The 24,728-nt window shown below is 44.1% G+C and overlaps 1 protein-coding gene across 1 annotated transcript in view; it reads left to right on the forward strand.

Moving 5' to 3' along the window:
- The window catches only part of npas3 (neuronal PAS domain protein 3), a 1,397,016-nt gene that overhangs the window by 1,300,673 nt on the left and 71,615 nt on the right, over nt 1-24,728 (forward strand). Inside the window, exon 7 of the mRNA XM_078233737.1 lies at nt 12,900-13,015. Coding sequence (XP_078089863.1) covers nt 12,900-13,015 — 116 coding nt within the window. The remainder of the gene's footprint in view (nt 1-12,899; nt 13,016-24,728) is intronic.

Raw genomic sequence — 24,728 nt, forward strand, 5'->3', positions numbered from 1 at the left:
TCAAGATGTGCACATGATTTTCTTTAAAATCCCTCCCACAGTGCTCTGTCAATAGCACTCCTGTCATTGGCTTAATCTACAATAGTTGCCACTTCAACACCAAGTGATCCTTAACCATGGTGGAGGATAAGAAAGGAGCAGCAGCTGGCAAGAAGGGCACCAAGAAAATCATCAAGAAGCCAGCACTCAAGGGCACCGAGAAATGGAAGAGAAGCAGGAGGGAGAGTTACTCCATTGACATTTACAAGGTGATGAAGCAGGTTCATCCTGACACTGGCATCTCCTCCAAGGCCATAAGCACCATGAACTTGTTCATCAACAACACCTTTGAGCGCATCACAGGCGAGGCTTCCCACCTGGTCCATTGCAACAAGCGGCATTCCATCAGCTCCCAGGAGATCCAGACCGCAGTGCGTCTGCTGCTATCTGGGGAACTGGCCAAACACACCATGTCAGAGGAGACAAAGGCAGTGACTGAGAACACCAGCTCTAAGGGGAACTGTGCCAGATCTGCTCAAACAAAAACAATCACTGGAACTTTCTTGTGGTTACTCCTGTTGACAGAAACATGTATCCATGATTGTGAATTGTGTTCTCACTCCTCTGATCTTCTTTAACTCGTCTTACAGTTATGCTACTTTCATCTCTGTTTCCTTTATGTGGTTAGCCAGGCTTCACTCTGTTCAGTTTTCCTTCTGCACTTCTTGGCAAAATGGTCTTTGCCCCCATGTTTTCTCCATATCTTTCCCTTGGCAGGGCCGCAGGCATCTTTTCCACAGTGCCCCAAGTAGCCGCATCCGAAACACTCTTGTTGTTTACATTTACAGATACCTGGATTCCATTATGCCACTTGATTAACCTCAGCTTTTGCCATGTCAGTGACAGGTGGAACCAAGTTTCATGCTGTGAAATTGTCCATCCAATTCTTCCAATTCAACTGCTATTGTTAAAGTGTTATCCAATGTTAAGTCACCTCTTCTTTCCAGAGCTTCAGCCTAAACTTATCTAACTTGCAATGTTGGATCACCTGATCTGCTGGCTGGTTATTCAGATTGAAGGTGAGATAAACAGATAGTAGAGAATTAGCCAACATAAATGATCATGGATAAATGATGTTCTTGCAGTTAAATCTGCGACTTTGAATGGTTTTTTTAAGCCTGAGAAGTGACATTGAGGAAGAGGACAAATATGGAGATAGAAACGTAGAAACATAGAAAAATTACAGCACAAACAGGCCCTTTGGCCCCACAAGTTGTGCCGAACATATCCCTACCTTCTAGGCCTACCTATAACCCTCCATCCTATTAAGTCCCATGTACTCATCCAGGAGTCTCTTAAAAGACCCTATTCAGTTTGCCTCCACCACCACTGACGGCAGCCGATTCCACTCGCCCACCACCCTCTGTGTGAAAAGCTTCCCCCCAACATTTCACCTGTACCTACCCCCCAGCACCCTAAACCTGTGTCCTCTCGTAGCAGCCATTTCCACCCTGGGAAAAAGCCTCTGAGAGTCCACCCGATCTATGCCTCTCAACATCTTATATACCTCTATTAGGTCTCCTCTCATCCTACGTCTCTCCAAGGAGAAAAGACCAAGCTCCCTCAGCCTATCCTCATAAGGCATGCCACTCAATCCAGGCAACATCCTTGTAAATCTCCTCTGCACCCTTTCAATCTTTTCCACATCCTTCCTGTAATGAGGCGACCAGAACTGAGCACAGTACTCCAAGTGGGGTCTGACGAGGGTCTTATATAACTGCATCATTATCCCCGGACTCCTAAACTCAATCCCTCGATTGATAAAGGCCAGCACACCATATGCCTTCGTAACCACCTCCTCCACCTGCGGGGCCGATTTTAGAGTCCAATGGACCCGGACCCCAGTCTGATCCTCTACAGTACTAAGAGTCTTTCCCTTAATATTGTACTCCTTCATCCCATTTGACCTGCCAAAATGGACCACTACGCATTTATCTGGGTTGAAGTCCATCTGCCACTTCTCCGCCCAGTCTTGCATCCTATCTATGTCCCTCTGTAACTTCTGACATCCCTCCAGACTAGCCACAACCCCACCAACCTTCGTGTCGTCGGCAAACTTACCAACCTATCCCTCCACTTCCTCATCCAGGTCATTTATGAAAATGACAAACAGCAAGGGTCCCAGAACAGATCCCTGGGGCACACCACTGGTGACCGACCTCCATTTAGAAAAAGACCCATCTATACACACTCTCTGCCTCCTTTGGGCAAGTCAGTTCTGGATCCACAGAGCAGCAGCCCCTTGGATCCCATGCCCTCTCACTTTTTCTAGAAGTCTTGCATGGGGGACCTTATCGAACGCCTTACTAAAATCCATATAAACCACATCTACTGCTTTCCCTTCGTCAATGTGTTTAGTCACATTTTCGAAGAACTCCACCAGGCTCGTAAGGCACGATCTGCCTTTGACAAAGCCGTGCTGAGTATTCTTGAGCATACTAAACCTCTCTAAATATTCATAAATCCTGTCCCTCAGGATCTTCTCCATCAGCTTACCAACCACTGAGGTTAGACTCACCGGTCAGTAATTTCCTGGGCTATCCCTATTCCCCTTCCTGAAAATAGGAACCACATCAGCAATCCTCCAATCCTCCGGCACCTCTCCCATCTCTATCGACAACACAAAGATCATTGCCAGAGGCTCTGCAATCTCTTCCCTTGCCTCCCTGGGGTACATCCCATCCGGACCTGGCGACATATCTACCTTGATGTCATTCAAAGATTCCAGCACAACCTCTTTCTTAAAGTCCACATACTCAATCTTTTCAGTCCACCGCACGCCCGCAGTACATCTACCCAGGTCCTCTTCCTCTGTGAAAACCGAGGCAAAATACTCATTTAGCACCTCTGCCATTTCTACTGGTTCCAGGAGATATTTAGGATTGTGTCATGGTATTTGCTGGAGCTGCTGGGCAGAATTCACCCAATAAATTTCGAAGTGTTGTCCCAAGGAGAAAACCATTGAGATTCCTGTTGGGTGGTTTGGTGCAATTCAGTTCACAATTCACCCACACTCTGAATTTTTTTTGGAGTGAGGACCTAAAGATGGTGGCAAGGTCAGCTCCTTGGAGAGTGGGGCGCCAATTTTAAAGGTTGTCCTGATCTCAGGCAACCGCCCCCAACCCCCAACTCACTGGCATCAGCCACCTCCCCCCCCCACCCGGCAAGTGAGTGACACCCCATTATGGGGTGTCAAAGTCCAAATATATAATCAGCTTTCATCATGGCAGCTCTCTGATAAATCCTGCCCTTTTAAAGGAATCTAGAAGTGTCTCTAGCAGGCAGCTGTCTGATGCCAGCTTACTCACTGTTACATTTGTCATTACGGTTCCCATTTTACATCAGTTTACATCTATATGTTTGTTACTTATTATTTTTTATTATGTTGTGAGACTGCTTTGGAAAAAGAGACAGAGACAAAGAAACATCTTTTATTTTGGATAGATGCTATGTTCTTCTTGTCTTTGGTTCCCAGTTGTTGTTAATCACACTTTAAGCTTGGAAAGTTGAGAAACTCTTTGGCCGGCATTTTCCAGCTGTTCATGCTGGTGGGATCTTCTGGTCCCACCAATGGTGCAAAGCGCGTATTGACAATGGCAGGAGCAGAACATCCTGCCATTGACCAATGGCAGTCTGCCTGCCGCCACTGTAAAACACACAGCGGGTTGCTCAGTAAATCCTGCCCTTTATGTTAAATTGTACCATGCTGTCTGGTACAATAGAGGGACCAGATTGAGCTGATTCGGTTACATTTCACATGAGTCTGTTATGCAGCTGTAAAATGTGCCCCCCCCCGAACACTCATACATAACAATTAGTTCCTAGACTAGTAGTTCTGAGCCATTTACAGATATTTACAGATAATACAACAATGTATCACATTAAACAGAGAGAGATTAGAGAGAGGGAGAGAGAGAGACAAAAAGCATAGAGGCTTCCTGTTTTGGAGCAGTAGAAAAAGCTCGAGTAAAAGTGACATGACGGTGTTTTAGTGCGGATAATTCATCTGTTTTCACGTTAGGGTAAACTACAAGAGCATCTGTGAGCAGAAACTATAGCAACTGCATGTCTTTCTATTGTTTTTCAGGATCTGTTTTGTTCACCCTACTTTCCAATCTACTCAAAGTGTCAGCAGATACATGCCACGAGTGCAATAGTTTGCAGCTTGTTTCTATGGGGGTTACACAGACAGGTGTATCAAATGCACAGCCCCCAGCTATAGACATTAGTCTGGTGTGCTCACTTCCAGCAACCTAGTTTATTAGCAATTTAGCTTTCACTGTAGCTGATCAATTGTGTTCACTGACTCATAATTTCTTCATACAATAGCTGGTGACCTCAGCAATCCAACTGGCTACACATTAAACTATTTCTTGTCGCAGCGCTATCTATGAGATTGAAAACAATGGAACTTATACAGAAAAACAAAATATTCCAGATGCTAGAAATCTAAAATAAAAACAGAAACTGCTGGAAATACTCGCACATCATCTATGGAGTGCAACAAAGTCTACAAGTTGCAAGGGCAAAGGTGGAAGAGCTGGTAACATAGCAGGAACTGCATCGGGAGAGCTCCCCACCACATTTCCTCTGTTGGGGATGTTTCCCAGGAACAGACAGAGGCAGGCTGCATAAGTAAAGCTCCAATGGGGTAATATACAGGGCAGCTGGCATTTTGCAGATGATTAGGTAACCACCCCACTGTGTGCGGAAGGTGCTGGCTCCCTCTGGCAGACCAACAATCTGCCTGGAAGAACCTGCACTATGTCTGTGAGGCTGACCATCCTCAGTCCCTTAAATTTTCATGTTTAGATACCTGTCCTCGGGCATCTACATTTTGAAATGCCCTTGAGTTCTCCTGGCTGCTTCAGCGGCTTTCTCTTTATGGGCTGGCACCAACTGGAACTCAACCACCTTCTTTTAATTGGACAGCAAGCCTGCAGGCGATGAATTAGGACCTGTGGTAAATTCACCGAGCCAATCTTGCTGCTTTTCACTCCAATGTCGGGGTCCTGAAGTCCACAGTAAAATTCAGCTTAAGATTTCAAGTTGATCATCATTCAACCGATCTGGAAGATTTTAGAGATGGAAAACTTTTAAATAAGAGCCAGGGAAAGTATAAAATGGAAAGGTCTGTGACAGGGTGCAGGCCACGAATGGCTAAGTGACAAAAGTGATTAAAATGCAAGACAGAAGAATGAGACAGGTAACCTGCCCTAAGAGGGAATTGGTGACCATGCGCTCCCATTGTACGGTCCATGATTACATTTGACAAAGTAGTACAGCCGTTTGCCATTGCCCTCTGCATGCTACTGATCAAAGGAATTCTCCCACTCCTCTGCCATCAGCTGGATTCGAAGGATTTACAGGCCGACAAACAATCTGTTTGACCACCTCATGGATGCACTTTCCATGGCCATTAAACCTTGAAGTGGGACTTGAACCCAGAGCTTCTAGCCCTGATATAGGGACACTACCACTGGATACAAAACCTCTCAAGGCAGGTGTATAAACAAATAATGATCCAAAGGAGGTGTAAATTGTTACAGCACACTAGCAAATGGTGAGGGAAACATGACAAATTTAACAAATAGGCTTCCATAGGCTAGTTCAATGCAGGGAAAAAGCAAATAGATCGCAGGGTGCAGACTAACTTGCCAATTTCTTTTCTTTCATGGGATGAGAGTGTCACTGGTAATGTCAAAAATTACACTTGAGAAAGTGGCGATGAGCAACTGCCTTGAATCACCGCAGTCTACCTGATATAAGTAATGTAAACCTGCAGTATTGTTAGAAAGGGAGTTCCGGATTTTAACCCAGCAACAATGAAGGAATAGAGAAGGTGTATGCTGTGGAGGGATTGTCTACAGAGTCTCTGTGGGTGGAAGTTCGGAGTGGGAAGGGGTCGATCACTTTGCTGGGAGTTTTCTATAGGCCGCCCAATAGTAACAGGGAGGTGGAGGAGCAGATAGGGAAACAGATCCTGGAGAGCTGCAATAATAGCAGAGTTGTTGTGATGGGAGACTTTAATTTCCCAAACATAGATTGGAATATCCCTAGGGTAAGGGGATTGGATGGGGAGGAATTTGTTAGGTGTGTTCAGGAGGGTTTCCAGACACAGCATGTGGACAAGCCTACAAGAGGAGAGGCTGTACTTGATCTGATACTGACCAATGAGCCTGGACAGGTGTCAGATCTCTCAGTGGGAGAGCATCTTGGGGATAGCGATCATAACTCTATCTCCTTTATGCTTGCATTGGAAAAAGAGAGGATCAGGCAAGCTAGGAAAGCGTTTATATGGAGCAAGGGGAAATATGAAGACATAAGGCAGCAAATTAGAGGAGTAAATTGGAAGGAAGTATTCTCGGGGAAATGTACTGAAGAGAGGTGGCAGTTTTTCAAGGAATGTCTGTCTAGAGTTCTACAGGATAACGTTCCGAGCAGACGGAGGAGTTGGTAGGTTAAAGGAACCGTGGTGCACGAAAGCTGTGCGGGACCTAGTCGAGAAGAAAAGGAAAGCGTACAAAAGGTTCAGAGAGCTTGGCGAAGATAGGGATCTAGATGAGTATACGGCTTGTAGGAAGGGACTAAAGAAGGAAATTAGGAGAGCCAGAAGGGGTCACGAGAAGGCCTTGGCAGGTAGGATTAAGGAAAACCCTAAGGTGTTCTATAAATATGTGAAGAGTAAAAGGATGAGACGTGAAGGAATAGGGCTTATAAAAGGTGAAGGTGGGAAAATCTGTACAGAACCAGTAGAAATGGCAGAGGTGCTGAATGAGTATTTTGCCTCGGTTTTCACAGAGGAGAAGGACCTGGGTAGATGTACTGCGGGCATGCGGTGGACTGAAAAGATTGAGTATGTGGACTTTAAGAAAGAGGTGATGCTGGAATCTTTGAATGGCATCAAGATAGATAAGTCGCCGGGTCCAGATGGGATGTACCCCAGGTTTACTGTGGGAGGCGAGGGAAGAGATTGCAGAGCCTCTGGCGATGATTTTTGCATCGTTGATGGAGACGGGAGAGGTGCCGGAGGATTGGAGGATTGCGGATGTGGTTCCTATTTTCAAGAAGGGGAATAGGGATAGCCCAGGAAATTACCGACCGGTGAGTCTAACCTCAGTGGTTGGTAAGCTGATGGAGAAGATCCTGAGGGACAAGATTTATGAGCATTTAGAGAGGTTTAGTATGCTGAAGAATATTCAGCATGGCTTTGTCAAAGGCAAATCGTGCCTTACGAGCCTGGTGGAGTTCTTCGAAAATGTGACTAAACACATTGACGAAGGGAAAGTGGTAGATGTGGTTTATATGGATTTTAGCAAGGCGTTCGATAAGGTCCCCCATGCAAGGCTTCTCGAAAAAGTGAGAGGGCATGGGATCCAAGGGGCTGCTGCCCTGTGGATCCAGAACTGGCTTGCCCAAAGGAGGCAGAGAGTGGGTATAGATGGGTCTTTTTCTAAATGGAGGTCAGTCACCAGTGGTGTGCCCCAGGGATCTGTTCTGGGACCCTTGCTGTTTGTCATTTTCATAAATGACCTGGATGAGGAAGTGGAGGGATGGGTTGGTAAGTTTGCTGACGACACGAAGGTTGGTGGGGTTGTGGCTCGTCTGGATGGATGTCAGAAGTTACAGAGGGACATAGATAGGATGCAAGACTGGGCGGAGAAGTGGCAGATGGACTTCAACCCAGATAAATGCGTAGTGGTCCATTTTGGCAGGTCAAATGGGATGAAGGAGTACAATATAAAGGGAAAGACTCTTAGTACTGTAGACCTTGGGGTCCAGGTCCATAGGACTCTAAAATCAGCCCCGCTGAGGAGGTGGTTAAGAAGGCGTATGGTGTGCTGGCCTTTATCAATCGAGGGATTGAGTTTAGGAGTCCGGGGATAATGATGCAGCTATATAAGACCCTCGTCGGACCCCACTTAGAGTACTGTGCTCAGTTCTGGTCACCTCATTACAGGAAGGATGTGGGAAAGAGTGAAAGGGCGCAGAGGAGATTTACAAGGATGTTGCCTGGATTGAGTGGCATGCCTTATGAGGATAGGCTGAGGGAGCTCGGTCTTTTCTCCCTGGAGAGACGTAGGATGAGAGGAGACCTAATAGAGGTATAAAAGATATTGAGAGGAATAGATCAGGTGGACTCTCAGAGGCTTTTTCCCAGGGTGGAAATGGCTGCTACGAGAGGACACAGGTTTAAGGTGCTGGGGGGTAGGTACAGGGAAATGTTAGGGGGAAGTTTTTCACACAGAGGGTGGTGGGCGAGTGGAATCAGCTGCCGTTAGTGGTGGTGGAGGCAAACTCAATAGGGTCTTTTAAGAGACTCCTGGATGAGTACATGGGACTTAATAGGATGGAGGGTTATAGGTAGGCCTAAAAGGTATGGATATGTTCGGCACAACTTGTGGGGCCGAAGGGCCTGTTTTGTGCTGTAGTTTTTCTATGTTTCTATGAAATAGTTCCAAGTCAGGATGGTACCACGGCTTGAAGGGGAACTTGCAGGTGCCTGCTGCCATTCTCTGTTGAGGAGGTAGAAGTAGATTTGGAAAGTGCTGTCGAAGAAGGCTTGGTGAGTTCCTGCAGTGTATCTTTTAGGTCCTTCACACTGCTGCAACTGTGTATGAGTGGTGGAGGGAGTGAATGTGGATGTGTCAGCGGTGGATGGGGTGTTGATTAAGTGAGCTGCCTTGTCCTTGGTTATGTCAAGCTATGGGTCCTGTTGGAGCTGCACTCATCCCGACAAGTGGAGAGTATTCCATTACATTCCTGACTTGTGCCTTGTCGATGGTGGACAGACTCTGGGGAGACAGGAGGTGAATTACTCACTGCAGAATTCCAGCTTTTGACCTGCTCTTGTAGCCACAGTATTTCGATGGATTGTCCATTGTGAATGGGTATCAATAGGGGATACCCAACTCAAGCATCAACCAAGCCTCTTCCTTTCATCATGGCTGTGTACAGCCATCCTCAAATACTAGCACCTGTCCTCTGAAAAAAAAATTGATGTGGTAGTTAAGGGCTAAAGTTAAATTCAATGTTGAGTCTGGAAGGCTGTAAAGTACCTAGAACCTTGAGGTTCTGCTCATGTTTCCATTGAGCATCAATGGAACAATGTAGGAGACTAAAGATAGAGAGGTCAGTGTGGGAATGAGATGGTTAGTTAAAGTGGGGATGTAGGAATACAGGACTTAGGAGCAAAATTAGGCCATTTACACTCCTTGAGTCTTCTCTACTAACCGATAGGATTATGGCTGATAGGAGCGAGGAAGGAAATTTGGAGGTGGCATCATGCTGGAGGTGATGGTAAAGCAAGGGATGATCCATTAAATATGGAGGCTGGAGTGGAGTGGGGTGGGGGTGCAAGTGGAAGGTGAGGATGAGAGATACCCTGTCATGGTTCAGGGAGGGAGAAAGGAGAGATGAGGGCAAAATAATGGGAAAAGGCAAGACCAGGATGTTAGCCACAGTAGAGAGGAATCCTCGATTGCTAAAGGAAGACATGATCTTGCTAAAGGATGACATGATTCTCCATACAAGCTGATATGGAAGATCATGCCATCAGAACACATCCAATGGAGACAATTAAACTGGGAAAATGGAAGAGATTCCTTACAGGAAACGGGGTGGAACGAAGTATAATCATGGTAGCTGTGGAAGTCAGTGGGCTTTTAATAAGTACTGGTGGGTTCTGGAAAAGGAGATAGAGAAGTTGAAGAACGGAAAGGTTGAGTAAGAGATGGACCATGCGGAGATAAGGGAGGGGTGAAAGGTGGAAACAAAGTTGAAGACATTTTCTCATTTAGGGCTAGAGCTATGGGAATCCTATTTGGTGCTTCTCAATAGATAATTCAAGACAACCCAAGAGTTGCCAGTTACCAATCTGCACAGTGCAGCTGTCTGCAGGGAAAGATCAGGCAGCACTTGAGCAACCATTGGCTGCAGGTAACTGGCAGGTAGGTGTTCTTGCATTGCCACAGGGCAGTCTTGGGCTTTCATTGTGGCGTTTCCCACACCTGCTAGATTTTACTCTTCTGCTGTCTGCATTCCTGCTCCAGCCTGACAGAAAAACTATTGCTCAAGCTCAAATAAAAATGGAATTGAGGTTTGATTAAAGTCATTGGATCCAGCCTCAATAAATCATGAGGCTTCAGTCAGGCGCTTTATTCAGGCACTTCATGCATCTGTCAAACCCTGGGGGTTAAAATCATTAACATTGGGAAGGATCAAACTATGGGTCGGAAAATAAACTGCTTACTTTCAAAATAAACTTGAAACTTTCCTCTTGAGATACAGTTCCACAGTATCAGCTGTAGAAGCATTAGCACTCGAGGTGCACACAGAAAACCTCCAGTTTCGAGCATGAACCTAGATAATAATGTTGGCAGGCTATTGATCTGCAGGAAACGGTGCAATCAAGCACAGCCAATCTTGTCTTCACCTGGGTTGGGGGAGGTGGGGGAGGGAGTGAGCTTTCTGGCATTTAGTGTTTATCACAAATGTATGAATACGTGTACAAAGATTACATTTATGATTTCAGTGTAATTGGAAAACCAGTGAAAATCTTTCTTCTTAGTTTCTACATATTGGCCAGTTATTAGATACTCCTGTTTCACAAATAGATCTCATTAAGTCTCAGTTCTCACCAATGTACCAAAGCTGCAGTTTTGCTGGATAGGTCACTGAGCTTCCTACATACCAAACTGGGGGGAGAACTAAATTAATTCCAGAGACATCTATCATTCTCATATTATCAGCATTCCTTGGGAAAAAAAAACAGCTCCAAGGGGCTCTGATCTTATGCTTTCACAAAATAGAACTACACGGCTGAGTGACAGTTCTGATCTAAAGCATTTAAGTGTAAGTTTTGATCTTTCTGGCTTTGATTAAAACTAATGAGCTCATTTAATTCAAAATGAGAATTTCTGATAAGAAAAATAAGGTTGATGTGATTGGATTAGAGGGATGAATTAAACTCTTACAGTTGAAGTTTCTGCCTAGATAGTGCATTACAGACTGCATGAAATAAAATTAAAAAGCTGTTGGCATATTATAGTGTGTTAGATGATGAGAAGAATTTTATAGTAATTCATTTTTAATCAGTGGAAGTGAAAGTGCTAAATTTATAGCATTGCACCACTTTACCCTCGAATGAGGGAGAATGGTTGTAACTTCAGAAAGGCAAAATTAGTGCCTTCAAAAATGGGAATTTTCAGAAAGAACTACAGAGAGTAACCTATCAATAGGATGTCATTACAAAGCTGAAATTATCAATAATTGAATTCATGGGCTCTGCTATTCTTCTGAAATGCAGATAAAAATGTGGATTATCTTTTACAAATTTTAACTGTCTTGTTGTATAGGATCTGTTCAAACAAATGGCAGTGGTTGAGTTTGCCAAAAATCAAGCATAACAAAATATTACTGTTTACTATTGAAGATGTCTACACACATCTTATAGTGAGTGAGCTGTCCTTTTAAACTTTGCATATTACATCGAACATCACTGGTTCCCAATTGCTGTCACCACCATGATATTTTATCATGTGACCTAAAGATTAAGGGAGCGATTCTCCCAGCCCGCTGTGCTGCTCTAGCAGGCCAGGACTGAAGTCTCCAGGCCCGCTAGCATCCACCCCCCCACCAGGAGTGTTTCACTCCAATGGGATTTACAACAGCTCCCCACTAGCGGGGAGCTGGCGGCCCGACCCCGCTACAGTGAAGGGGGGGCATTGAGCCCCTCCAGGAGATCGGGGGGAAGGGGGTGCCCTCTGGACATTGCCAGCTTGGCATTGCCAGCCTGGCCCCCTGCCACTGCCCAAGGGGCAAAGTGGCAATGCCCGGAGGCACCTTGACACTGCCTGCTGGGCATTGGGCAGTACCAAGGGGATGGGGCCAGAGGGGACGGGACTTATAGCGGGTGGGGCCTCTGGGGAGCTTATAGGGGGTGGGGGACCCTCTGCCACTCTGCACTGGGATCAGTGACGGAGGAAGGCCAGCAATCAGGGCTGGTCATCGGGTGGGGGTGGGGGGGGGGGGGGGGGGGAACGGCCTGCTGGGGGTGTCGGAGCTGTGTGGGGTTGGGGCTGCCGGTGGGGTGGCCGAGGGGGGGGGGGGAACGGGGTGGGGGGGTGGGGGGGGAAACGGGAGATTGGGACTGCCTGTGGAGGGGGTAGGGAGACGGGCTGGCCTGGACGCATCCGGGACCCCAGCGATCAGGTGGTGGGAGGGGTCGCACGGCCAGCAATGAGGGCTCGCGGTGCTGGCCAGCAATCGAACTGGGCAGCGATCGGGAGGCGGACAGTGTGGGGCTACTGTGTATGCGCCGATCTCCGTTATGACAGATCAGCGCAAGCGCAGTGGCTCTAGGGGGAAAAGGCCCTGCCCACAGATTTTTAATGAGGTTCACGCTAGGGCACTGCAGTGCACAGAGTGTGGGAAATTCATTTTGAAAATCCCACTGGAAAAAACAGCAGGATTTACTCCAGTTTTTACGTGAATTCGGCACTTAGAATTTTTTTGGGAGAATCCTACCCTCAGACTGTGAAATTGAGCTTTATATCAGGAAAGCAAATTGTCAAGGCACTGATCAGTGAATAATGTATTGTGAAAGCTAAATGTGTTCTAATCCTTCTACAATATTATACCACTTTCCTCTAGGACATTTTTAAAATTTAATGATTGGTTTCTGAAACATGGTCAAAATATATGTTGTACAAAAAAGTTGGAAATACCCCCTTTACTGCCAGCTAGTGGTGACGAAAGCAAAGAAAAACAAGCATACTTTCAAACAAAATCATGGCAAAATTGAAGCTTACATGGTCAAAATCCTGTCACTAATGCTGTTTTTGTTTGTTCCACAATAGAATCTACTAGCCCAACTTTGCTGACGATTGACAACAGCTTGGAGAGATCATTTTTTATAAGAATGAAGTCAACATTGACCAAGAGAGGAGTTCATATCAAATCATCAGGCTATAAGGTAAATAACTATTTAATAATCTCCAAACTGGCAAACAGTTATTGAATTTCAGTAGCCAAGAATTTGTAATATTTGAATATATAAAATATAGTAGGAAATTTTACCGGATCCACAGAGTCTATAGGTCAAGAGTTAAAGGGCCTTACAGGCTGCCCTGAATGTCACTCTTCCCTGGTTTCCCCCAAGCTGCTACAGGAGACATTGCCCATACTTTCCAGTCTGCGGTGTACAGCTGCACAGAGTCATAACCATCAACTACATCCCAGAATTCTCCAACACCACCTCTGGATATATCCAGTTTTCAGGAGAGACCTACCAGAGGTGAAGGCAGATTGTTTCATAGTCAGGTGGAAGTGCCTCTGGAAATCCTGAACATCAGCTCTGGACCCAATGGAGTCTCATGGCTTCAAGTTAAACATCAATAAGGAAACCTCCTCCTAATTGCCACCTCCCGCTCCTGATAAATCAGTACACCTCCATATTGCACACCATTTGGAGGAAGCATTAGTGTAGCGAGGGTACAGATGGTACACTGCATGTGCGCCTTCAATGCACACGCACACGCACACATCCCTACCTACTTGGTTTGTGCAGGGTTGCATAGATGCAGAAAGAGGAGCATATGATGACAGTGGCCTAGAATTTCTTTGTGGTGCCAGCAGGAGCATTCCTGCTTTTTCTGGCCCCCATTCTGGCTAGTGGATCACCAAAGGACCCAGATCCCAACATATTTGCAGTCACAAGTCTCCAGCCATAATCAAGTTAACACATTTCAGTTGTAAAGCACAGGACAGAACACTGATTCCATTGGGGATTCCCCTGTACCTGTGCTTTGAAGAGGAAAAACTGAGAACAAAGAGGAGCAATTCAGACGGACAGACAGGAGAGGGGCTCCAGTTTTTAATAAGGTCTTGGCTTTAAAAATGAACCTTCACTTTCCTGCCTGCCTGGTTCATCAGCTGCTTCCGGCCTCACCCATACCCTCCCCTTTTTCACCATAAATATTGGGGCTGGAATGCATTTTCTTTTCTCCACTGCCTACAATGTTCCCTCCTATTTTCATAAAGTTGTGAATTATATTAATACACAGTTCCAACATACATGACTGCCAGTCACTACCAGTCCAGCCACCAGCATCCAACTAAGTACCTCACCAAAAAGCGAGGCTTGATATTGTGTGTAAACCAAGCTATTGGAACGGGTTAGAGGAGATGACGTAGTTGAACCCAATTCTATGTTCACTTTCTTGGAACAGCAGCCTTGTTCCGGGAATCTGGAAACACGGCTACCTTCTGTGGTCAGGTGGGGTGGAAGACACAGCTGTAGAACAACTCTCCAGATTTTCTTTCCAATTTATAGCTGAACGCTCCAAGATCCCTCAGCCCCTTGGTTTTTATATTTGCTTCATCTGGGCACTGACTTACAGAAATCACACTTCATCTGTTACAATGTGTGAATGGACTGAACTAGATTACTATTAATGGATTGCTGGTTTACAATGATTTAAATTCTCTCTTGTATTGTGTGGGCTCCCAAATTTTTATTGGTACTCTGGAAATCATAATGCCCATAATTCCATCAATATTTGTGAAAAATGAAACTCAAAGGCCCTGATTGGAAGCTAAGTGACAAGTAGTAAACTGCAAAATTCAATGACTTTGTAAGTGTATCGGCTCAGCGTGCCCTTTCCAGTTCGTGTGTTCACCTTCTTAACCTTCTACCTGCTAAACAGTCCAGTTTTTATCAAAATTACAATGAAAACAACCCAAAAAGAACAATTTTATGTTGTGGGCTCACGGTGGCTGGTTTGAAACAGAGGCCTTTGTCCATCACAGTATTGTGAATGTACCTACACCTCAGGAACAGCAGCAGTTCAAGAAGGCAACTCACTGCCACCTTATTAAGGGCAACTAGGGATAGCAATAAATGCTGGTCTAGCCAGCGATACACATATTCCATAAATTAATAAATAAAAAAGATGGATTTAAACCCAGGTCCTATTTAGAAAGGAACATTGGAACTATATCTGTAATCTAAGCTTCAGTTGTATTAGCTGACAACATGCAGCCAATACAGTGATGGAGAGGCTGTGTAAAATGCTTCCTGAACTATTGCTGCTTTCTAAGCCATTTGTTATTTTTGCAAAACAATCACATTTCTTTTGATTCTTAATTTAAATATGAGGATGATTTTCATCCCGAGCAGATGGATGAATGGGTGGGGTAGGGTGAATGCAAAAGACACTTTCTGCTTTCACTTTCAAGGCTTGGGCATTTTAACTCATTTATTGGTCTGCAGAACACTTTAGCTCAAGTGAAAGGGTTAAGTTCCAAGGAGGTTAATAGCCCACACATTTGTCACTGGACAGGTGGGTTAAAATTGATCCTATAAGCTGAATTTTACACTGGGGACAGAGTCCCCAACCCCAACACAAAGTTGGGATCAGGCATTTGATTAGCTTGGCCTGTAACAATTTAATTGTCTTCATACAAGACAAGCTCCTACCTCCAAGAGTACAAGACACAAGCGCAAGCTGTCAATCAAATTAAAGCCTTCTCTCAGCACTGCCAGGAACAATGGCCACTACTGGGACTGCAAAAGTACCCAAAAAACATTCAGTGATAGAACATGGACTTGGAAGTGAATCTGGAGCTCGTTGGGGCCAGAGAGATGTGGGGAGAGAGGAGCGAACAGGCCAAGGAGTGCAATGCTGGCAGATAGTTCAAACCTTGCAGAGGGGTTTCCAATAGCACAGACCCATTCACCAAGCCTACAGCTCATGCTGGCTAGCCTGCAGATCTATTGTGGGCCTCTCCTGGTGGGAAAAATCCTAATAGCAGAGAGAGGAGGCTCTTAAGGAGCCTGAATTAATGGCCACTTATGGGCCTCTATTGAACTGCAGCCAAGGAGGCCACCCCATTCGTTGTTGGAATTTTGCATGACCTGCCTGTTATACTGCCCCCGGGGGGGGGTTACTTGTGAGAACTATTTTCACTCGAGGCACTTGCGTTATTTTTCCAACAAATAATAAATAAGTTTTAATTAATATAAATGAAATGTTTGACATGCATAATGGTATTGATTATGGTGACTTAGATATAATCCGTAACTTCTGATGGAGTGGCATTTGAGCCAAATTGCTGCTACTCTTGAAATTACTTAACTGAGAATCCAGGTAATATTCTCTTGCTCGACCTTTTGACTCAGGCCAGGTGAGGTCTGTATAGTGCAATGCACTCCCTGGGCCTACATTTGTCAAAGGCAGGTAAGCTGTGCCCTCTTTTTTATGACACTAGCTGCCATTCCCAAGGTAAGTTTAAAGGCCCAGCCACGTTTAAAGACGTTTTACAAACCATGGATAAAGTAAGTGTCTAAGGCAAATGGGTATCATTTGGGAAGATTTAGGTGGGGTTGATGGGGCGGACTGGTCAGCCTTTGGGGGTGTGGGTGGGGGAGTCAGGAGTTGGCCTTGTGCGTTTACTGAGGGGAGGGAGTAACAAGTTGGGCCTGGTGGGGGGTGGGAGGGGGTAGTCATGCCTGTTTGGTGGGTGGTGGGTGTTGGTGGGGGGGGGCGGCGGGTGGCGTCAAAAAATTCACATCAGCTTTCTGGCATAATTATTTGCAGCTCAAAATGCAGCTTTGGCCTGCTACAAGGATGTAGCCTAACAGGAAGATCAGAAAAGGACTGTGGCCATTTAAAGGAAATGACTGCATTGAGAGAAAGTTGTTTGGCCTACACAAATATTTTAAGCTATTTCACCCCTCTTGCAACTTTCAGCAAGATTGAAGGATGAGACAAAGGATGGCAAGAAGCAAGTGTCAAAAATGAACCCCAACTTGGAGGGTCATACTTAGGTGGAGTGGGACAAGTGATGGGAAATCCCAGGAACTAAGCCCTAATTTTGTGGTTTGCAAAGTGGATGCTATGCTCGCTGAAAGGCATGGGAAAATGGTTTCACTCTTCAGCACACCAGATGCCTGCACCAAAGGGCCTATCACAGTAAATCAATGACATTAAAGATGAAGGTTAATAGAATTGTAGTATTCCTGGAAGGAGGCACCAGCTGAATGTTATTGCACTGGTAGGATCAAACCTATACTACAGGTGATACAGCTCGGTCATTTGTGTATCTTGGCCTGTAAGTCAGATGTGCGGTATCACACAGTTGGTACAGGAAGCCTGTGTTATAGCCTTACATAACCATCTCTGTCATTTAATCCAAAATACATAAATAATAATGAATTCATCATTGGGCCGATATTGTGGGGTGGTGCGGTGGCACAGTGGTTAGCACTGCTGTCTGACAGCGCTACAGACATGGGTTTGATTCGATTCCCGGCTTGGGTCACTGTCTGTGTGGAGTCTGCACGTTCTCCCGTGTCTGTGTGGGTTTCCTCCGGCTGCTCCGGTTTCCTCCCACAGTCTGAAAGACGTGTTGATTAGGTGCATTAGCCATGCACAATTCTCCCTCTGTGTACCCAAACAGGCACCAGAATGTGGCGACTAGGGGATTTTCACAGTAACTTCATTGCAGTGTTAAAGTAAGCCTACTTGAGACTAATAAGATAAACTTTAACTTTTTGTCAATGTTCCAAAAGTGTCAAGCCTCTCAAAAGTCTCTCAAGCAATAAGTGCTGACAGGAAAAAAGAAACAAGAATCAACTGGAAGGCTGCACATAATTTTATATATAGAGTAGTAAATCTTATGGACTCTTTCAGCATTCAACACAGCCCATGGCAACGCTGAATGGCCACTTTATATTTATGACAGTCATAATTGGAATCTAACTCCAAGGACTTGCAATGACAAACAAGTGACATGTTTAAGGCCTATTTTAGATACTGCATTTGGTATATTTTGTGCCCTACCCGGATCACATGTAAATTCAATTAGAAAATTAAGTTAATCAGTCCCCTTACTTTGGCAAAGATTTGTGGTCTTTAAAAGATTCAATGGGACTTATGCAAAGTTTCTATTGGCCTAACTGATGTCGATGCCTTGAAAGGGCAGTAAAGGAGAAAAATTCCATGAAGGCCTGGCAGGCACTGTAGATACAATGTGAGGGGCAAATGGCACATCAAACGGAATTTGAAGGTCACTCAAGATATGGGGAAATCCCAGCAGAGTTGAAATCTGGTTTATTTTCTGATCATCTCTACTCCTAGCTGTAACTGCAATTTGTTGCAAGCTTCAAGAGTACATTGCTTCTTATTCGAACTGAATACAACCTGTACCTCATGGCAGAGATCACGAGACTACAGCAAGCCTGGAAGGACCTTCAGTACATGATTCCATTTAAATCACAAACATCCTGCTTTTCATAATGAAGTAAAGACAAACTTGCATGCACTATCGTGTGTAACTGCGAGTTACCCAAATTACACACTGTACACCCAGTATTCTTCTGCATTAACAAACTGTTCATTATTCCTGTCAGTCTCTGCACATGCATTGCATAGATAGTCATGAAATCATATAGGTTTCTTAATGGTACCCATACATGTTGTTATCCCTACAGTACAGGATGCGGCCATTTGGCCCATCTAGGCTGCACCGACTCTCCAACAGAGCCCTCTACACAGGCTCTTTCCCCATAACCCCACATATTTACCCCACTAATCCCCCTAACCCACACATCCTGAGACACTAAGGGGCAATTTAGCATGGCCAATCAACCTAACCTGCACATCTTTGGACTGTGGGAGGAAACCAGATAATCCGAAGGAAATACATCTCAATGATGTTCCTTCTCCAGGGAATATTGTTCCCATGGCATTTGTCTTGGTAACTGTTATTGTTCAATTTCCATTGTTGGAGACCAGTGGACTTCTGGGAGTGATGGCCATTCTCTGCTATGTGCAGCAGGTGAGATCCCATCTTCCTGATCAGCCAGTGAAGGAACAGCTCTTTAGTTGTTTGCCTCTGCCGACTGTTGCACTAGTATAGTTGATCATTCATGTCCACCACATGCACTCAAGGTGGCAACTAATTTACATTTATCCAAAATTTCCACATGATCTGATTCCCATTGACAGGGTTGAAAGTTTGTAACTGACTGGCTTTCCAATGCTCAACTCTGACAGTTTTTTCTGAATGAAATTTGGCTTTCTGATGTGTTACTTTGTTTTATTAAACTCATACCCATTATTACTTCTGGTTTCAGTAGCTTTTTTGCGATTGGAAGACTAGTTTGGGTGCAGCATGATATTACTTTCCATGCTTTTGATCGGTGTGTTTCTCCTCTTGAGGATCACCTTGTATATGTCTGTGCAAGATTTACTTGATTTCTTGATGATTTCTTTGGTGATTTTCACTGTCACCTCAGCCTTTCCATTCAACTGGGAAAGTACGGAGATGATGAATTTCCCAATCTTTTATGAAGCAACTGAAATTTTCATTCATGAACTGAGGGCCATTATTACTCATCACAGTATCTGGAATGCCACATGACTGAAATGTGTTTTACAGGCATTCTACAATCTTAGCGGTGGTCATTGGAAGTCAGCTAGTCTACCTTCCAGTGGTCAGAATAGTAATCTATGGTAATAAGATAATCTTTTCTTGATAGAGTGAAAGGTCTGCTCTGAGCTTCATCCGTGGTCTTTTTGGGATGTCACTGGGTGTCGGTGGCTTAGCTTGGTACTCATTACAAGCACCACACTGCTGATACGTCCTTAACTTCATTGGTAATGTTTGGTCAGTAGAGCATTTCTCTTGCCTTCCTCAGACTTGACTCAATTTCTTCATTGGCTTCCATGGATATACTTCAACATGTCTCCTCTCATCTCCTTAGGGATAATGACTCTTTTTCCTTTGTACAAGATGCCATCATGGGCTGAGAGCTCATCTTGGTATGCTCAATACATCCTTATGGCTACAGGTGCATCTTTCATGCTCTTGAGGCCATATTTTCATCTCTACTTCTTGCAATACTAGGAGAGTTGCATCCTGTTTGTAGTCAGCAATGGCTTCTTCAATTATGCTTCCACATCTATAGACTAATAGATCATACACTATGGCTTCCATGCCAGGAAGATCATTAACTATCTTATGTTATATGCATTGATTCTTCTCTGGAGCTGTGGCGATGCTATAAGGCACACACAACCATTTGTATCTCCCAAATGGAGTCCAGAATGTCATTAGAAAGCTGCTACTTTCATCAAGCTTCAATTGCCAGTCGCCATACTTCATATCTATGGTAGTAAAAATATTGCCTTGGCAAGTTGTGGCAAAATTCCTTCAATAGTTGGCATGGGATAGTGAGATCTCTTCAGTGCTTTATTTGGACCCTTTGTGTCTGTGCACACTCTCAGCTTTCCAGGTTGTTTCACTGCTGCCATGCTGCTAATCAGTCTGCAGGAGTTTTCACTTTCTTGAGTACTCCCTCCTTTTCCAACTCTTCCATCTTGTTCTTTTAGGCTTGACGTTAGGGCAGCTGGAACTGTCTTCAGATGATGCTGAATTGGTCTTGCACTCACATCTACTTCGAGATGATACTCTCCAGGTAGACATCCAAATCCTGTGAACACATCTTTGTACTCTAAGAACTGTTCAACAATCAATGATTTAGTGTTCTGCATCACATTGTAAATCTGTTGTGGTATATTGAGGGTTACAGGTCCAAGCTTTAGGCTTGCTCTGGCTGAGACGAGTGGCTTTTGCATGCTGTCTTATGATTTGGAACTCCAAATCTTCATCACTGCATTGCATTAGGCTCTCAGCTTAATGTGTCCTTTTAGTATGTGCATTGTGCTATCATATAGCCTCAGCGTTACTTTCAAGAGCTTTTGGATCATCATGTTGAGCCATTTTGCACAGTTCTGTCAAGATGTTGCATGATACACACACTGTCCATCTGACACTTCATGTTTACTTCATGCTTTCCATCTATGGTCATCATTCTAACAGTCACAAACTATTAACCACTTATAAACCTGATGGAGCCAGCTTGTTGTATGGTATATAGCGATCTGTCAAACTCTTCAGCTGATATTTCTCCAGTAGCCATCTGTATAAGCTTGTTTTGCTTCCTTCTTGCCAAGCACTTGTGCATAAAGTGCTTTGGCTTCTTGCATTTATAACACTGCTTTCTCCATGTTGGATAAGCCTTTTTCCCTTTTTGTAATGTCCTCTGCAGTATTTGCATCCTGCCTTTTGTCCATGATTGTTTAGCTTTTCTAACCTGGAATGCCTATCAGCATAATACAACGTCTGTTCTGTTCTGTCATACATATGCGGTAGCTGATGTTTTACAACCTCTGCACTTCTGCATATGTCAATCACTTTCTTGAGAGTAAGTTTTTCCTAAACAGTGTTTAAAGTTTTGCTCCTTGTACTGGCTCTGGCTTGCTTTTTAAATCTGTTGCAATCTCAATAGTTTTGCTATTGCAAGTGGAAAAACTGCCAGTTCTTGCACATATCTTTCATTTTGGCCAGTCCTAGGAGAGGAAAATTAGCACCTATTTTGACTCATCCAGTTTGTTTGCTTTCCTTTTCAGTGGCATTCAGTAGTTTTTCTTTAAGCGGATTTCTGCAGCTCTGAACATTTGTGTACCTCTTTTAGTAGCTATGACTTCTCTCAACTCTTCAAAACTCAATTTCAGCTCCACTTCTGACACCATCTTATGAGCAGAAATGGGTGCATTGTTTCCAATGCAATATCTTTATTAGAACTCAATATAACATGACTGACCCCAGCCTGTGCCTTATGGCAGAGGTCACATGATTATAAGACCATAAGATGTAGGAGCAGAATTAGGCCATTCAGCCCATCAAGTCTGCTCCACCATTCAATCATGGCTGATAAGTTTCTTAACCCCATTCTCTCGCTTTTTCCCCGCAACCTTTGATCCCCTTACCGATCAAGAACCTATCTATCTCTGTCTTAAATATACTCAATAACCTGGCCTCCACAGCCTTCCGTGGCAATGAATTCCATAGATTCACCACCGTTTGGCTAAAGGAATTCCTCCTCATCTCGGTTATAAAGGGTCGTCCCTTTATTCTGAGACTATGCCCTTGGATCCTAGTCTCTCATACTGATGGAAACATCTTCCCCATGTCCACTCTATCTAGGCCTTTCAGTATTCTGTAAGTTTCAGTGAGATCCCCCTCATCCTTCTAAACGCCATCGAGCACAGACCTAGAGTCCTCAGATGCTCTTTGTATGTCAAGCTTTTCATTCCTGCCAAGCCAAGTAAGACGTTTAGTACATGATTGCATTTAAAGCCCAAAACCAATTTATCTATTTTCCAGGAATTTCAGTGAAAGTATCATCACGTACATGCACACTGAAGTTTCATTGTGTATCATCTCGGCATTCATTTGCTTTAAAAAATATTCCTTGATGTATTTATGAAAGGTAACATGGTAAAGTTCGATAATGCAGCTGAAAATGTATTTGTTACAAAAAAAAAATTTTAAAACAGAGTGACAGCCATTAGCTATGAGTAACCCGATATTAAATGACTGCAAATTACTTTTTAAAATACCCAGAATTATTATCTGGTTAAATTGGGGTGCAGTAGTTAGTTGCTTGGTAAATTTAAAAAATGTTCAGAGTCTTTCAAAATGTAGCTATTAGTGTTCTTACACCCAAAAGATTCTGTTTAATTTTTGGAGCCTCATGAAAGGCTTTGCAAACAAGCACATTTAATGACAATGATGATAAATATGATCTGGAGATATAGCCGATTTTGTGGGTGATGTCTGATTCTAGCTTTTAAAACTTGTGCAAAAGGTTGCGAAAATACTATTGCTGTCAGTGCTTTCCACTGATGAGTAAGGTCAAGATTAGGAACTTGTTGGATAGGAAGTCACAGGCTTCAAATGAAGTAGGTTCTTTTTTCTGATTTGCCAGATGCTGTTCAGGATTGGTCATGATTTCGGGTGGAGTGGGATTGGGAGGTGCAGAACATGGCTGGCTATCTGTTTTCCTGAGTGCTGTTCCCAGCAGATCTTTGGGATCAGGCTCATCTAATTTTTTTGTCAGTTGTCCTGTTGACACCTCAGGTTATGAGAGGAAAATAACATGCTGTAGAATCTGCTTACCATAATTTCACCAAAAGAATGAAAACTGTTATTTAAAATAATAAATAATTCCTTACCGGGAGGAATTGAGTGCAGTCAGCAGGAGCAACTTTTCATTTTTAACCCCCAGCAGCATTAGCGGTGATGGACACCAAGAATAACACAGCAGGCTGAATTTTCCCACAATGGGACCATTTCCAATTCCTGACCCTGTTCATGTCAACAGTATGCCATCCAGTGCGATCTTTTAAGATTGATTCAGTTAAAAGGCTGCCTCTGCATTCGCCATCCAATTAGAGACAGTGAGTGTACACCGGAGACTGAAGAGTCAATCAAAAAGGTTGAAACAAAGGGTGGCTGAGAACATTGCCCGCTGTTCGTGCATACGGAGAAGGAGAGGGCAACGCAAAATGGAGTTTCAAAAGCAATGCTGGAACCAGCAACCACAAACTGCTGCCCAACATATGCCTTTTGATCCATCTTCAGGCAAAATGCTTCCAAATGGAAGCATTTCCCAGCGGATATGCTGTGAAGAATGTTTTGGCTCCTTTCGTCTCATCAGCATACGCCTGGCATGTCATTCCGACCTCCTGTGCTGCTCTGTCCCCTAGTGAGGAGGCAAGCTGCAGACACAACAGGGGGCCTCTGTGATGTTCAGTAAATAATGTTGAAATTAAAATTTGAGGATAATTGAACTCTCATTTCAATTACTTAATTTGGCTATACACCCCGCCATTGGGAGCGAGTCTTGGGAAAAATGCTCAGAGTGAACATTTACAATGTCTCTCTTTCCCCATTTCCTGCCCACTCCCCTATCCCATACCCCACCTGCAAAGTCACCTTTACGGGGCTGGGAAAGTTCCAGCCAATATTCCTATCACCAGCTTTACTGGAGATTAATGACGGAAAATATAAGGCCAGAAACACCCCTTTGCCACTGCAAGCAAAGATGGAGAATTTGGCGCTCAGCCAAATCTCCATTCACTGCATTAGGACCAGAGAATCCTGCTGGCGTGAAAGGTCGTAAAATTTCAGCCTATGTGAATGTGACTAAGCATCTTTAATACCTATCGTAGCTTCCAGCTGAAAATTATGAAAGTGGTAGATGACACCAAGTTGCCAGGAGAAAGACTCCTTGTAGCATTTCCTGCTCCCTTCCAATTTTCTACTGCCTGAAAATGTGCATTAGCAGGGCAGAAAATCCAAACCATTGTCTTGGGGCATTAATACATTACAGCACCCTGTCATATTATTACACTTGAATAGCTTTGTACTGTTTCCTGGTCTTCGTTTAGATGAAATGGAAGAAACTTGCACAAAATTATGTTAGGAAAACTAGGTCAAATATTCAGTCCTGAAAGTGTTTCAGCATCCCCATTACTTGGTGGCAAAGTTCTTCAGCAAATATCATGACCCTCTACTTACATAATAAAATGACTTCTTTATTAACATACATAACCAAATCAATCTTGGCTGAAGCTGGAGAACATCATCATTGTTGTGTCCAACAACTAAAGGATGTGGAAGCAGATGCAGAAAAAGTTAAACAGCCTATGGAAGTCTGCCAAGCTACAGCTGGCTGTATTTCATTATACTAAGTACATGGAAAAATTATGGGCACTACAATGAGTTTCCTCTCACCCTGTTAAACCATGACTGAAGCTGCATGCTAAGCACTC

Source organism: Mustelus asterias, chromosome 18, assembly GCF_964213995.1.
Source record: "Mustelus asterias chromosome 18, sMusAst1.hap1.1, whole genome shotgun sequence".
Classification (NCBI taxonomy): Eukaryota; Metazoa; Chordata; class Chondrichthyes; order Carcharhiniformes; family Triakidae; genus Mustelus; species Mustelus asterias.